General features: G+C 44.0%; 1 protein-coding gene across 1 annotated transcript; it reads left to right on the forward strand.

The window, feature by feature from the left end:
* Positions 1–662: 662 nt before the first annotated feature.
* On the forward strand, positions 663–13,726 carry RSBN1 (round spermatid basic protein 1; the record flags this gene model as incomplete). The annotated part of the gene is made up of 7 exons (XM_079546506.1): positions 663–1,090; positions 4,175–4,845; positions 10,164–10,301; positions 10,700–10,842; positions 11,499–11,666; positions 12,782–12,890; positions 13,265–13,726. Exons 1-7 carry the CDS (start codon positions 691–693, stop codon positions 13,724–13,726), a joined length of 2,091 nt encoding a protein of 696 aa, XP_079402632.1. The 5' UTR covers positions 663–690.
* Positions 13,727–15,857: the final 2,131 nt, after the last annotated feature.

The raw sequence follows: 15,857 nt of genomic DNA on the forward strand, positions 1-15,857 counted from the left end.
GAACCACCAAAAGGAACTGAGACCTGCAGACGCCGTGTCACTGTTTCCTTCTGTGTTTCCATCACTTGAACTGAAAGGGAATTAGTATCTCAAACTGTATTTTTCCCCTCACATTTAAGGTTCTTTTTTCTCATCTGAATCAGATTATTTTTCCTGTTTTTCGGTCAACAAAGATACTGCAGGACTGCGGACCCTGCAGCCCTCACTATACAAAAACCCACACAGCGATCCCAGCGCCCACAACTGACACCCGTTTGTATTTAATATTTTTACGACGCGGGAAACTCTGAAAGCCATACCCAAATTCGGGAATGGCTTATTTAATCTAGGAAGTATTTTATGATGTGTGACAAATGCTGTGTAAGTAAATAAAGTTTATTTATGGGCCGGGAATTCACCCGCGCACACAACATCGCAAGAGTGCCTCTGAGGGACCGCCGCCTTCCCGCCCTCCGCGCGCCGCCTGCTACACCCACTAACGCAGCGGCGGGCACGTGACCCATCACGTGACGCACGGCCGCCCCACCACCGCCTACTACCGTCGTGCCGGCGCCCACGCATGCGCCCGCGGGCGGACTACACTTCCCGGCGCTCCGCCGCAAACTACAACTCCCAAGGGGCGCCGCGCGACGCCTGCGCAGTGCCGGCTGGCGCTCGGGCCATTTAAATGTGTGTGAGGGAGACTGTGAAATGGCTGCGCAGGTCGCTGCGGTGCGCGCCGTATCCCGGGCCCCAGAGGAGCCGCCCCCGCTGCCCTCGGGGGAGCGGCCCGGCCGGCCTCGGGGCGGCGGGCGGCGGCGGCGGGCCGCTCCCGGCGAGGCGGCCGGCGGCAAGCGGGCCCGGCTGAGCCAGCCGCTGCTGGCGGGGCCCGGCCCGGCGGAGCCGCTGCCCCCGGCCGCCCTGCCCGCCGCCGCCGGGCTCTTCGCCTTCTCCCCGCTCAGCCTGCCGCCGCCGCCCGCCGCGCTCGAGGAGCGCCGTCACCACCACCACCGGCATCGCCCCGAGCCCGGCCGCCCCGCCGCCGTGCAGCCGCAGAAGGCGAGGCGGGGCAGCCCCGCGGACGGGGCGGCCGGGCGGCCCAGCAAGCGAGGTGAGAGGGAAGCGGCGGCCGCTCGCGCTCCCGGCCCGGCCTCGGCCGCAGCCTGTGGGACCCCGGCGGAGCCCGCCCGCCGCCACGTCCCCCGGAGGCGGCCCCGCGCTCGGGCGCGCCGCGCTCGGCCTCCCGCACGGGAGAAGGCGGGAGGAAAGGAAACGGCGCTTCCGTGCGCTGGGAGCGCGGTGTGTGCGGGCAGCCCGAGCCGCGGCCCGGCCCGGCCCGCTGCTGACCTACGGCGGGTGGCAGCTCGGGGCCGAGCGTGGAGCTGCGGCTCCGTTGGCGGCTGCTGCTGCTCGGAACTGCCCTCAGTGTGGATCCGGAGTGCGAATGCTTCCGAAGCGAAGCCTTCTTCCTGCTAGGCTTGCCTTAGCAGAACTGAGGAGCAGCTTGTTGTTTCTTTACTAAATGTTTCAGAGTTTCACGGTTAAGAATCTGTATTTAAGGTCTTTTTTTTTTTTTTTTTTTTGTGTGTGTGTGTGTGTGTGTGTAGTACAGGATAATTGTCTCACAGATCAGTGGTAGTAAAAAGCCTCTTAGGAGAAGCAGCACGGGTGGGATGCAGCTGTAGTGAGGATGATGCGCTGTGAATTCTGCTTCAGGAGTAGATGTGATGGTGTGGTGCTGGGGAAAGCTGGAATGCAGGTGCTTACAGAGTGAGGTCTGAAGCATGAACTCCAGCTGTAGTGTCTGAAGAATGGGCAAAACTGTTGTGGAGGTAACGATGGTCTTGGTTACAGAGGCACTGCTGTGTGACTGTATGAGCACAACTGCCACTGTTCAGTGCTGCTAAACCTCTGTTTGAAGGTGCCTGTGGGACACTGCTGGCTTGATGAGTGTTGATAAACTAAAGGAGTATTTCTTCTTTGATCGGGAGTGCCTCTGTATGTCAGTTCTAACCATGCAACTAAATGAGACCTCCTTTAAAGAAGACTTAAATGCTCTTTATAATTACCATCTAAATTCCAAATTTGCAAAGGAAAGCTGTTTGCTAGCTGAGAGTCTGAAGCTCCCCATTACCTGTCCCAGACTGCACATCTAGTGCATTTGGAGAGGGGGCTGTTGTTTCACTCCATCTTTTCTTCTCATACCTAATTAAGCTGCCTATTTGTCTGTATTGTTCCTATCTTTGGCTGTAGATGACAGTGAGCATCTCCAGTGTTTTTGCTGGTGTTCCAAAGTGCAACGTGCATATCTGTTATTAGGGAATATCTTCGAGCAGGGTGGTACTTTCAGTGAAAACTGGTGCATATTTGAGTTTTTCAAACCAAATATCAAGTTAGAGATGTTTAAGATACCGTTAACATCTAAAAATTATGAGAAACATCAGCACAGAAGTGTTCCCAGCTGTGCAGTCTTGTGAAACTCTTGTTTAGGTTCAACTTGGACTTGGAATCTCTGGGCTCCCCAGAGATGAGATCTGAGCTCACTCTTTACAGTTGGAAAAGCAGCACCTGTACTTGAGAGCGTAGTGAATGAGTGAGATTGTGTGTGTTTAACTTCTGAGACCTCCAGAGAAGCTTACTGAAGGCGCTGGTTCACTTGAGTTACCGAAAAAACTGGTGCTGCCTTTCTGCTCCTTGTCTTCTCTAGTAGTAATAAAAAATAAAGCCACTTGCTTCTTGTAGAATCTGGGGCATAACAGCAAAACTTGTATTTCAGGTCCTAAAGCAATTGTATGGAGTTAGTATATTAAGCAATCAACTATTTCTTTCATGAGAAAGGCTGTTTGCTACAAGAGGCTGTTAAGAAGGTCAACCATCTCCAGTACAGAGCTCAGAGAGCAGAGCATTAATGATACAGTTAAATACCATGGTGAAGCTAACTAATTGAAGCTGCATGTATTTGTTATTACAGCTTTTCTCCTAGGTGACTGTGATGTGTTGTTTTTTTCTCTAACTTCAAATACAGCAAGAAAAGAAAGGAAATATAAGCTATAGCTTTGTGTACAGGGGAAATTTGATTAGCGTGGAGTTCTGTGCTTAGGAAACTGGAAGAGCTTCAGCTATTGCGTGTCCTGGTCAGATATTGCCATCAGCAGCAGATTGCTCTGATGCCTGTAGCTGATCCTGACAATGTGGCACTTTAGGTTTTATGTACATCACGTTCTTTGATTCAGGCAGATTAAAATCTGAGCAGTTCAGGTTTTGTAGCAGGTGGACCAGCAGATTCCTATCATTGTTACTTGCCACGTTGTTCCAAGTATTTGTAAGCTTGAAAGATAAGCAGTTAAGCTGCATGTTGCTTGACAGATTCTCTACGTTCATCTCTTTAAGGCTTTCAGCATTTTCAAGGTTGATTAACTTCAAAAAACAAACCAAAACTGATAAGTCAGTGCTTTTTAGCTGACAGTTACCTGTGAAGCAGACTGGTGCAAGGTAACTGAACGCACGGATGTGATTGTTTGGATACTTTGTGATACCTGTTTGTATTACAGCCATCCCTTTATATTTGACTTTATCAATTTCCACTCAGCTGAATATGAAAACTTTACTTAAAATATCCTGTTGCCCAGATATATCAGTTCTTTAATAGGAAAGATCAGTGGCCAGAGGTGTTTTCTTGCCAGAAAGTGAACTGCTCCAAGTATTTTTTTTTCCCTCTAAATGTCAGTCATGCTCATATCTCTTCAGCTGCACTGTTTTGTTTCTATATTTTTGTCTCCCAAATCAGGCTGGTATTCTATAATGAAAGTGTGATGTTTAAATGTTATGGATACTTGTTTATCCTCTTCCTCTGCATGGCACTGCTTTAAATGTCAGGAGTTATTAATGTGCATCTTAATTTAGATGCTGTGAAATATGTACTCCTTTAAAAAAGTATTCTAATAAATTTATTACAAATGGAAGTATTTCTAAAATGTTAAGCTTGAGGTTAGGGGGTTTTCCTTAATTCAGAGCTTTCTTAGGAAGAGATGTGCTGTGTTTTTGTTCCATTATTTTATTCTAAGTCAAAAGAGAAGGTGTTACTGTTGGTCAATCTTTGTGGGAACAGATAATGGTAGGAATTGCAGTCTTCGTTCTTTTTGGGTGAATATGCTGCAGTGCAGAACTCTAATCTTCTCTCTGTTATTGCTGCTAGAAACTCAAGATGAAAATGGCAAAACCCAACGAGCTGACAGTCTTATTATGAAGAAGATAAAGAAAAAAAAGAAAAAGAAACATCGGGAAGATGTGAGGGGCAAACGTCTGAAGATGTACAACAAGGAAGTACAGACAGTGTGTGCTGGGCTCACCCGCATCGACAAAGAGACTTTGTCTCAAGGACAGTGTGATAACTTAGAAGTGAACAAGGAATCCTTCAGGTATCTTAAGGATGAGCAGCTCTGCAGACTGAATTTGGGCATGCAGGAGTACCGAGTGCCCCAGGGAGTACAGACACCGTTTGTGACACACCAGGAGCATTCTGTTCGCAGCAGCTTCTTGAAAACTGGCACTAAATTCAGTAACTTCATTCACGAAGAACATCAGTCCAATGGTGGTGCCCTGGTCCTTCATGCCTACATGGATGAACTCTCATTTTTGTCTCCAGTGGAGATGGAGAGATTTGCAGAAGAGTTTCTCGCTTTGTCGTTCAGTGAAAATGATAAAAACGCAGCTTATTATGCTTTGGCCATAGTACATGGAGCAGCTGCTTATTTACCAGACTTCCTGGATTACTTTGCTTTTAATTTCCCCAACACTCCAGTGAAAATGGAAATCTTGGGCAAGAAGGACATTGAAACAACAACAATTTCAAATTTTCACTCTCAGGTAAGATCTGTTTAAAAGCGTGTGAGTTTCACAGCCTTGGATGTGGTTGACCTCATTGATCCAGAGCAGGGATAGCCTAAAGTAGGTGAGGCACGTGTTGTTTTTATTCTAAGCAGATGAAAAAAATGATTGCTTCTCTGCCTGCTCAGAGTTCCTCTGTGTGCACAGGTAGCTGGTGAATCACACCTGAGGCACTGCTAACCCTCACCTTTCACAGATCTGTAGTGATTTTCCTGCAAGCTTCTGATATGTTTCTGAGCTTGGAAGAATATTGACACTGAAACCACAGACAAGTGTGTGTTAAGAGTTGCTTAGATCACATATGCTAAGGTTACTTTCCCCCCTGTCAGTAGATCAGTCTTTGTTTGCAGTAACATTGCTTTTTAGGTTTCTATGTATCTACTTTTCAGGTTTCAGTGTATCATGCCTGAGAAGTTGTTTTCACATCTGTGGGTCTGACAGGGGGTGTTAATTTGTACTTGCCTTCCAATGTCAGATGGCTGGAATACTCTTAATAGCCTTTGATTTAAGGCTTTCACTTTATGTACTGCCTTGATATTGATAGCTTCAGCCTATCTTAAATCTGTAGAAGTAAAACCTTTTCATCCTTTGTTTAGAGGATAAAAGCTTAGTTCTGAAAGCTGGTCTCTCGGGGCTCAAGCTCTCAAGATATCTCATGTGACTTAAATGCATTCATCAATGGCATTTAAGCTAAATATGGGATTCTGTTAAGAAAAGCCCTTACCTTTGGCTCTTGTCATCAAGCTTGGAAGTATCTGTGACCGTTCAGCGGTGCTATGGTTTGGGTAAATTTGGAAGAGATGGAGTAAAACCTCTTCTTTCTCAGTCTAGCCTGAAAACTGTTGCTTGCTTCTGCTACGGTGCTTGGAAGAAGTTAAGATCCTGAATATTGGATCACCTGTTGGGAGGAGGAACTGGGAACTGTATAACTTGCAGTAATCTGGGTCTAGGTGAAGGTTACCAAACACTTGTGTATCAGATTTGCATTGGAAAACTGGTTACTGCCTTACAAGGTTATTGTATGGTAACTTGCAGAGTATTTGAATACTTCCCAGCAGTTACAGTCACCATTAAATCAGTAATTATACTGCTTAGCTTATGAGTGTTTTTGACAATGGAGAGCTGCTGCAGCACTCACTTCAGAATAGCTTTGTGTGAATAAGAGGCTTCCTTGGGTTACAGGCTATGCTGGTATTCAGTTAATTCTATTTTAAGCACTCTCTGAACTCGATTGAGTCAGACGTTAGGTTCAGTTGGGTTGAAATGCCTCTCTAAGCAGGTCATGCTGAGCTGGGTTTAATCTCCTCTGCCTGCAGTGTGTTGGTGTGGTTCACACACTGAACAAATGTGTACAGCAGAGTAAGTTGTCACAGCTCTTAAGACAACTGAAATACGAGTCTTTAGAGAGTGTGGGTAATGCCAGAACATGAAGATGTATTTAAGCTGATGGATTAAACCACGGTAGCTGCATTCTGCTGGAACTTTCAAGGTGGCTTGTAAGATTTATTTGCGGATGGTCCAAATGCTCTGCTTAGGAGAGCAGGGGGAGGATGAGGCAGGTTGTTTTGCTTGGCAGCCTAATTTGGCTAAGTTTCACTTTTGGACTTTCCTACATGAGGAAATGTCCCATTCAAGTGTGCTGTAGAATGGTAATGTTACAACTGTGCAGACCAAGCATGGCCCAGGAATGTTGTGTACTCTGCTTTCAGCTGAGGATGCTCAGTTGAGTTGCCTCAGTTTTTATGGTGAACCTTCTGTATGCATGAATTTGTTTGCTATACTGAACCAGGCCTTTGGCTTGAATGGCATTCAACTGTTTCTTTTACTGGTTTAGAGAAAACGAATATTGTTAGAAAGCATCTCGAGTTCCAGGTAAGGACCTGAATCTGGAAGACTTTACTAAATCTAATATCAGTTCCTTGGCAAATTGAATTCCTCTGCTGTCAGGGCAGTGAGGACAGTACAGATGGAATACTTAAATCACTCCAGTGTGTATTTATACTAGCTCGTGTTTGAGTTTTGTACATTAAAGTACTTAAGCTTGAATATTCTCTGGATTTCTCCTGCTGGTGTTGGCTCTGGCTTATCTGTTTGAGTACTTACATGCTAAAGCTGAGCTTTAGTTTAAAGCTGTTCAGTTACGCTAGGAGCTTTGAAGACAGTGACTTGTAAATTCCTTTGCATAAGGTCAGAGGAATTAGAGTGCTCTTAGCAGTGCAGCTGAAAGGCACCCATACTCTCTCTTACTACATCTGCTAAGTCTGCACTGAGAATGAAACGTATCCAACCTTCACAATCCACTCCTGCTTTTTTCTTCTCCAAGAAGAAATTGACCATTTTCCTTGTAGGGTCTGTAAGGACTCTCGCAAAAGAAGAGTTTGAGAAACAGTGGAGGAAAGAGCTGAGGGAAAAATCAGATTTCTCTGTAAGCTGATATTGCTTCTGGGAAGGAGATGGGAGAAGCAGCCAACAGGTGATAGATAATAGGAAGCTTTCCTACTCCTGCAGCATGCTGTCAGAAAAGGTTAAACTGTCCTTGACAGCTGTGGCCAATGAACCATACTGCTGTTGGATGGCTGCCCCGTTTTGACTTCTCTTACTGCTGGAGGAAGCTCTTCATTCAGAAAGGGTCATTTCTTTTTTTTTTTTAACAGAAGCTACCCAAGTATTAAAGAAAAACAGTGCATCTGTACTGCAGATGTGGTGTATCAATTAAAAGCAATATGAACAGTACCTGATGCTCTTACTGATGTATCTGGCAGGTTGTAGACAAACACAACCCCTGCTGTAATGGTAGAGAGTGTCACACTCTCCTCCTTCCTTCTCCTTTGTAAATAGGAAGCCTTCTTGTGTTCTTTCTTTTTATAGCAAAGTCTTTGTGTGGTTGGTTTTGTAGCTGACTTGATGCACTGAAAAATCACTGTAACTGGTTCCTGCTTTCCCTGAAACCATAGAGAAACTTCTCAAACATTTTAAACTGATTAACTTCTTCCCACTGTGACTGTGGGGCTTGAGATGAGTGCAGCAGCCTGTCCAGGCCTGCACTGAGCTGGCACATGTTTTCACTGTAAACACAGGCTGATTTTAATCCAAGTGTACATATTTGTTATTAAAAACCAGCTAAACATAGAAGTCCAACATTTCTTTCAGGTATTTTTATCTCCTTTCAAGCTCTCACATTTCTTTTGTATCACATTCCACTTCCTTAAAAAAAAAAAAAAGGCTTTTCTGTTTTTTTTCTTTACAAAATTTAATGTTTTTACAAGGAAAATCCTGTGTGTGTTTTTTCCTGATTCATTTTGACTTTCATGACAAGCTCCTGTGAGATATTAGTGAACCTCAGCAAGTCCTGTCAACAGAACATAACTCGTCTGGAAGTCCTGTCTCTCCACTCGCCTTAATGGCACGAGGCAGTTAACTGTAACTGACTTGAGGACTGGGGCTTTTAGTCCTTCGTTCTCCTGTGGCTGCACAGACCTGGGATAACACTGGTTTGTTTCAGCTGAGATCATTCTACCTTTACCAGTCATGTTCTAATAGGATCTGGGGACTTAACTTGAACTTAGGGCAACAGCCAGAAAGAATTAACAGGTCTCCAAAGACAGTGCCTCAATCAACAACAAACAGACAAAATCTGTATCATCAGAAGCTGACTGTGTGCTAATTCAGCTTCAGGTGGTGTAACTCAGTGCAGTGTTCCTTGGAGTGACCTGGGATGCGAAGCTCCACCATCCAGGTGGAGGTGATGTGGTGCAGCTGAGCTTAGGGCTCAGCAGCAGAGCTGTATGTGAGATCAGCTCCTGCTTCTCACTGAAGTTCTTATTGAAGACTTTTATTGAAATGCGTCACTGCTACCAACTATGTGCACAGAGGAGGAAGGAGTGAGCTGAACTTCTGTACTTGTGCAGAATATCTGTGGCTGCTGCTAGAGGACAAAATTGCAGCAGTAGCTGTAACTTTTATCTCACCTAATTTCCTTTTAACAACATGGGATATTTACTTAAACCTGATTTGTTGGCTAGAAAACTGCAAGAGCAGACACTTCATACAAGGTTACTTCATTCATCCATCTGTGGTGCACAGGATACCTTCTGTAACTCCATCAATAAATGGCTGTGAGAAACAAACTTAGTGTTGTCACTTGCTCTCCCAAGGAAGGTTTTGTGATGACCTCTTGAAGTGGGTCCAGAGGAGGGCCACTAAGATGATAGAGAGCTGGAGCAGCTCTCCTGTGAGGAAAGGTAAACTGGGCTTGTTTAGCGTGGAGAAGAGAAGCTCCAGGGAAACCTCACTGTGGCCTTCCAGTACTTGAAGGGAGCCTATAAACAGGAGGGGGAACGGCTGTTTATGTGAGTGGATAGTGATAGGACAAGGGGAATGGCTTTAAACTGAGATAGAGGAGGTTTAGATTAGATGTTAGGAGGAAGTTTTTCGCCCAGAGGGTGGTGAGGCACTGAACAGGTTGCCCAAGGAGGCTGTGGATGCCCCATCCCTGCAGGCATTCAAGGCCAGGCTGGATGTGGCTCTGGGCAGCCTGGGCTGCTGGTTGGTGACCTGCACACAGCAGGGGTTGGAACTGGATGAGCAGTGTGGTTCTTTACAACCCAGGCCATCCTGTGACCTGAGAACAGGGTCTGTGCTACAGAGGATGTAAAACAAACCTGTGAGATTCAGGTGTTCCTAGCCATGGCTGTGTTGGTAGGTTATATTACAAACAATAAGCCTTGGTAAAGATAAAAACTGAAATGTGCATCTGACTCTTGATTTTTAGTTAGACCTCTCATTTCCTCAGTTTATTCTCTGATTTTATGCACTGTAGCACTCTTTGCAGAGCCATTAAATGCAGGAACACAGGTTTTTCACTGCAGTCATAGGGAGAGGGCCTGGGGGATGTTGGAGTTTGAAATGCTGAAGCAGTACTCAAATGCGGTGATTAATAGTTCCAGCTTCCTGGTGAAAAACTGAGTCACAGTAAAGCTTTGGTTGTCAGTTTTCTCACGTCAGCCTGGAAGTGTTGCTCCTGCATTAGGCAAGCACTCCCTGGTTGTTATTCAAGCAATAGAAGCGTGTGCTGTTAGTAGTTTAAACAGGATTTATTTTCTCTTGGGATACCCTGCAGACACAGACGTCCTGAAGTCCTTGTGTACTCCTAAAGGCACCACTAATGAAACAGATGGAGACAAGCCACGGATTTGGATGAAAACTCATTGGTAGCTTAGTGTATTATATTAGAAAACTGTAATTTCTTGTAGCAGCGCTGAATCTGTGGTGGTGTTTTTGTCTTTCTGGTCCTTCAGGTCAATCGAACGTACTGCTGTGGAACCTACAGAGCAGGGCCCATGCGGCAGATCAGCCTTGTTGGAGCAGTGGATGAAGAAGTTGGGGACTACTTCCCAGAATTCCTGGATATGTTGGAAGAGTCCCCATTTCTGAGAGTAAGCAGGAACGTGTGGTGTTTACTTTAAGTGCATCGTTAGGTGTTCAAAAGATTGCTAAGATTCATATATTTTCAAGTGATTAGAAACCTTAAAAGTGTTTTCCCCATTGATATCACTGGCGCTCCTGAGGATGGAGGTGCACTCTTTCCTGTATCCAAATGGAAGGTATGAACAAACTGGCTATGGTTCTGTAAATCACTCCAAAGCTGATTATGATTTACACTATCATGTATCAGCTACCCAGTTATCTACTTCCCTAAAAACTGAGTTTGAAGTTACCTTGGAATATATCTTACTTCATAAAGAGTGTCAGCTTTGGTAGTAAGTTTGAACGAGGCATCATTTAGTTTTTCCATCTCACCCAGTGTTTTTTCTCCCTTTTTTTCTTTTTTTAGATGACTTTGCCCTGGGGTACTCTTTCAAGCCTCAGGCTTCAGTGCAGGTCACAAAGTGATGATGGTCCCATAATGTGGGTGAGACCAGGAGAGCAGATGATCCCAACAGCTGATATGCCAAAATCGCCTTTCAAACGGCGCCGGTAATCCTTGGCTTCTCTTTCTCTCTAAAGGAAGAGCACTGCAGTTGTGTTCTTTGGACTCGAGAACAACACCTTGATATTTTAGATGTAATTAGTTCTTCAGCTCTCTCAAGCTTACGTTCTTCATTTTCATTTGTTTGATTAGCTCAGTGAACTGAGCTGAATGTGCAAATGTCACGTTGTAGATTTATCACTTGCGATTGTAGTTCTGTCACTTCTCAAAGTAATATGGCCTTCATCAGTGCTTCCTTAGTGTTAAAACCAGTTCTTATAGCCCCCAGGAGACACTTCAATCCTTCAGCTGATTTCTGGAGGAAGAACTAATTTGGGGAGTTTAATGCTCAAAAACAACTTAGATCCTTAAACCTTTAGAGCTGTATTTCAGTGTTAGTGCTATCACAGGAAATGCTGTGGTGTGTAGATGTACTTTCTGTCTTTCTCAGATTGTGCTGTAGAACTGATTTTAGATGAAAAATTGGAAGCGTGTTTTGATGGGATTCGATCTTTTGTTGTCAAATAATCAGAGTGAAGGAAATGCTTTGGCCTTTGATTTTGAAACCTGCAATATACAGCATGTAAAGATTACTTCAATACAAGCATTTGTTTTTCTGAGCAGTTTGCCACAGATCTTAGTGTGTCTTTTAATTATGCTACAGGTCAATGAATGAAATAAAGAATCTCCAGTACCTACCTCGGACCAGCGAGCCCCGTGAGGTTCTGTTTGAAGACAGAACAAGGGCTCATGCTGACCATGTGGGTCAGGGGTTTGACTGGCAGAGCACGGCTGCTGTAGGTGTTCTGAAGGCTGTGCAGTTTGGGGAATGGTAAGTGCCACTGAAATGCTACTGCTGTAATGGGAGGGGGCAAATCTCAACGTTTTCTCTCTGAGAAGAAAATCCATTGGGGAAAAAAGGCTAATTAAAGAAACTGTCTAAACCCTGTAATGAAATAAATGCCGTCTGTAGCTTGAGAAATGTAAGGCATATATCTATTATTTTTCTCTTGTTGAGGGAGTACTGAAGTTGTAACAAGTTTACAAAAACATTTATGACATACAGAGTGAGCCTCCAGGTACCACACCTGGACTGTGGCTGTGGCTGTTCTTTTCCTAAACAGCTGTATTAGTGCTACTTTTTGTAGACAGCAATCTAGGAACTCAATAATGGAATTTAAAGCTGCAGTGTTTTCTCACTCCGTGTACGTGAGGTGTTGCTGTTGACCTTACACAGAAACTCTAGATTTGCATAGTTATTTCTAACAATTACTGTGGGTGAGAGAATCACAGCATGGCCTGGGTTGCAAAGGAGCACAGTGCTCATCTCCAACCCCCTGCTGTGTGCAGGTCGCCAACCAGCAGCCCAGGCTGCCCAGAGCCACATCCAGCCTGGCCTTGAATGCCTGCAGGGATGGGGCATCCACAGCCTCCTGGTTTTTAATAATAGTTTTTAATAGCATCATTAGCAGTATTGCTAAGTTTTCATATGGAAAAAAAGATGCCAGAACTTCTTTTATCTGATTCACAGCCATTAGATTACAAACCAGCTGATTAATATTGTCCTCATTACAGCTTCAGGGTGCCACTTGGTTACTCTATGTTTTTTCTTTTATACAATGTTATTTTGCCTAATCACAGAATAGAAGAGTGGAGGTAAATTGTAGCTCCAAGAATGTGCAAGATACTTTGGCGTACAGCAAATGTCAGCCTCATTTTCTGGCTATCAGTATGGTATTTGTCCACCAAATCATTGCTTCTGTTGTATGTGCATTAAAAAAAAAACCAACTATCTACAGACTGTGCCTCCTTTCTGATACAGCATGCATATCTACTGAGGAGTGACGAGACTTTGTGCCCAGTAGAAAAGAAAGTAGTTTGTTCAATGAAACAATCATCTATAACTGAAATTCTTTATAAATCCTTGCTCTTCTCATCTCTTTGTAGGAGCGACCAGCCCCGTATAACCAAAGATGTGGTTTGTTTCCATGCTGAAGATTTCACTGATGTTGTGCAGAGACTTCAGCTGGACCTGCATGAGCCACCGGTGTCACAGGTATTTGAGCTTTCCTGCTGACAGCACTTTGTAGGAAGCTCGACAGTTTTCATGTTCATTGTGCAGCCACCCCTTCTGTACCCCTGTGGCCATCAGTTCTCAGCTCCCTTATGCAGTTTTCCTTCCTGTGTTTCCTTTCTACCAAACTGGGATTCCTGCTCTGAGTCACACGGCAGTCTTCTGTTATTGTCATGTCTGTAGTTGTGATGATTGGTGGCCCTCAAAGAACAAAATTCTTGTTTAGAAAAAAAAAAAAAGAAGGCTTCTTAAACAGAAATGTGATGCAGATCCAAAGTATGTTATTTTAGGTGGGTACTGAATTATTTGCCCTGAACAGAGTCCAGCACTAACTTTACCATCTTTCCTCCTCTCAGTGTGTTCAATGGGTGGATGAAGCCAAACTAAACCAAATGAGACGGGAAGGCATTCGCTATGCTAGAATTCAGTTGTGTGACAATGACATCTACTTCATCCCTAGGAATGTCATTCATCAGTTCAAAACAGTGTCAGCAGTCTGCAGCTTAGCCTGGCACATACGACTTAAACAATATCACCCCGTGGGGGAGACTTCTCAAAACACAGAGAGCGATTCAAACTTGAACAGTAGCATTCCTGGAAAGACAGAGCCCAAAGGTGAAGCCCGATGTGTGAGTGTAAAAACAGAGTGTGAAGAACCAGGGATAGAAATGCAGCTTACCACAGGGATGCTCTCCTCCTCTGTTTCTTCGCTATCAGGACTTGTGCAAGCAGATCAGGTGGCCCAGCCCCTTCCAGGTTTTAAAACAGAGTCTGATCAGCAACACAATCCGCAGGATCATGCAGTCTCTTCTGTGTGATATGTATATAATCAAACATTTTTTAACTACTTTTTAAAATTTTGATGTGAAGTTATAGTTTTATAACTGGCTTATGTTTTATTGGAGAAATCTTGCCTATAATTCTATAAAGAAAGGTGACATTCCAAAATGTCAAGCATATCTTTTTTACACAGATTATGCAAAATTCAAGTTGTATTTTAACCCCTTAGTACAACCTGTAACAGTGGTCTACCACTTCTTTCTGTTTAACTAATGAGATATTGAATATCTCCTCAAAACCAGAATGAAATTCCTCCAGGAGCATAAAATGATTTAACTCTACTGCTTGGTGTTATCTCCCGATTTTTCACTCTCTTCACCAGAAAGTGATGCTTTTGTAGAAGACTTGTAGGAACTTTCCCCATCACAATTTAATTGCTAGGAAAAAAAAAAAAGAGAAAGCACAGCACTTTTGTGGACAATTTGTGAAATATTTGGTGTCTGTTGTTGACGCGGTTCATATGCGAGTTGGTTTCTAAACGAGCTGTAGGAATTGGTCTGTATTTCTTACAGATCCTACACAGGTGATCTGTAAAACCAACTGAAGGCAGTGTCTGATCCTGTTGAAATGCCATGGCTTACTGACCTAACGCTCATCATTGCGCTGCTTGTACTACTTGGCGCGAGGGTTTTGCTCCCAAAAGCTGCCTCCTCTGGATGTGAGTAATGCCAGTGTGGAAGGCAGAGAACCTGTTGGTAGACTTGTGGAGGAACTTGTTATCTTTGAGCACTTTAAGGCTTTCAAATGCTAACCGACTTGGCAGCTTGTTTTGATCGGGTCATACTACATGTCCAATGGAACCACACTTTCCCTTGTACTGATGCACTTAATATAATAGCGTTGGGTTGGTGACTGACTTCCACCACAAGAATGTCCATTTTCTAGGAAGTTCTGTATTACTGTTTCACAATAAAAAGTATTATGGCATCGGACTGCTGTTTCCATGTGTAGCTTTTGGGTGCCCAGGTACTGTGGAAGAATCAGTGGTACGTGCTGAATTCTTGGAGTGTCAGCTCTCAACAGTTCTTGAACGATCTTTCAATATTTCTAAATGTTAATATGTAATCTGTATTTGACTTTCACTCACCCCATTTATTGCTGCCCTTTCCGGTCACTGAAAGGAACGATCCTGTCCCTCTCACCCTCTCCCTTCCCCCTACCCACATTTAGAGTACAAGTTGGGTTTTGGTGCAACTGAAGCTGTCTCCAGATGGCTTTATCTGTTCTCATCCTCACCAGGGTAGGAAAGATTTGAAACACTATGTTAGAGTAGACAAATGCGAAGATGCTGTGTTAGTTCTGGACGCATCTTTTTAATATCAATTATTACTCTTCTCTTTATAAGGGTCTCTAAAATATGTTACTCTATTATAAAAATTACTTTGTGCAATATTGTTTGTGTAGGCTTTTATATACATATTAGCACCTCAGTGTAGAGGTCACTATTTTAAACTGATAGAAAGAAAAAAATCATCAGATGATACTGCAGTGATTAGTTAGAGCCTGTATTACTCCTTATGTGTATGTATGTATTGTCTTCGGTACAGAAATGAGGACTAGGAAATATTTCAATTTAAAACTAATTTACAGATTGAAGTGGTAGTGACTCGTTTAGTAATCTGTGTAAATAAGGTGTTAGAATGGAAAGCTTTTATGATAAAATGTGATTCATGCAGGGGTGTAATTTAATCTTAGCAGAAATCCTAGATCATCTGGACCGGTTCGTTAATGAGCTGTCTGTTCTCTGGTGGGTTTTTTTTTTCCACTTCTTATGTTGAGAGGAATTTCATAGCTTTAAGGGTTGTGCAAAGTAAAATTCCTCACAGGCAATAGTGGTTTCAGTTCATCCTTCATGTCTGAAGATCGTATCACCTGAGGGCGTTCTTTCCTTTTAAGAAGTCTGCTAGTCTTCCAAGTGCCCGTTTTCCTTCTCACGCGCTGTTCTGGCCGTGTCAGCAGAGCAATGCGATGCAGTGAGGTTTTGCTCAGGAGCTGACAGAGCTGCAGGTACTCCAGTGATCCCACAAGCATACCTTTAAAGGCCCAGTAACACAGATTAAGAGCCCCTCGCACACTGACCTGTCTGCTCTGTGTTTGAGGCAGAACGAA

This window comes from Tetrao urogallus (genome assembly GCF_951394365.1).
Source record: "Tetrao urogallus genome assembly, chromosome: 24".
Classification (NCBI taxonomy): Eukaryota; Metazoa; Chordata; class Aves; order Galliformes; family Phasianidae; genus Tetrao; species Tetrao urogallus.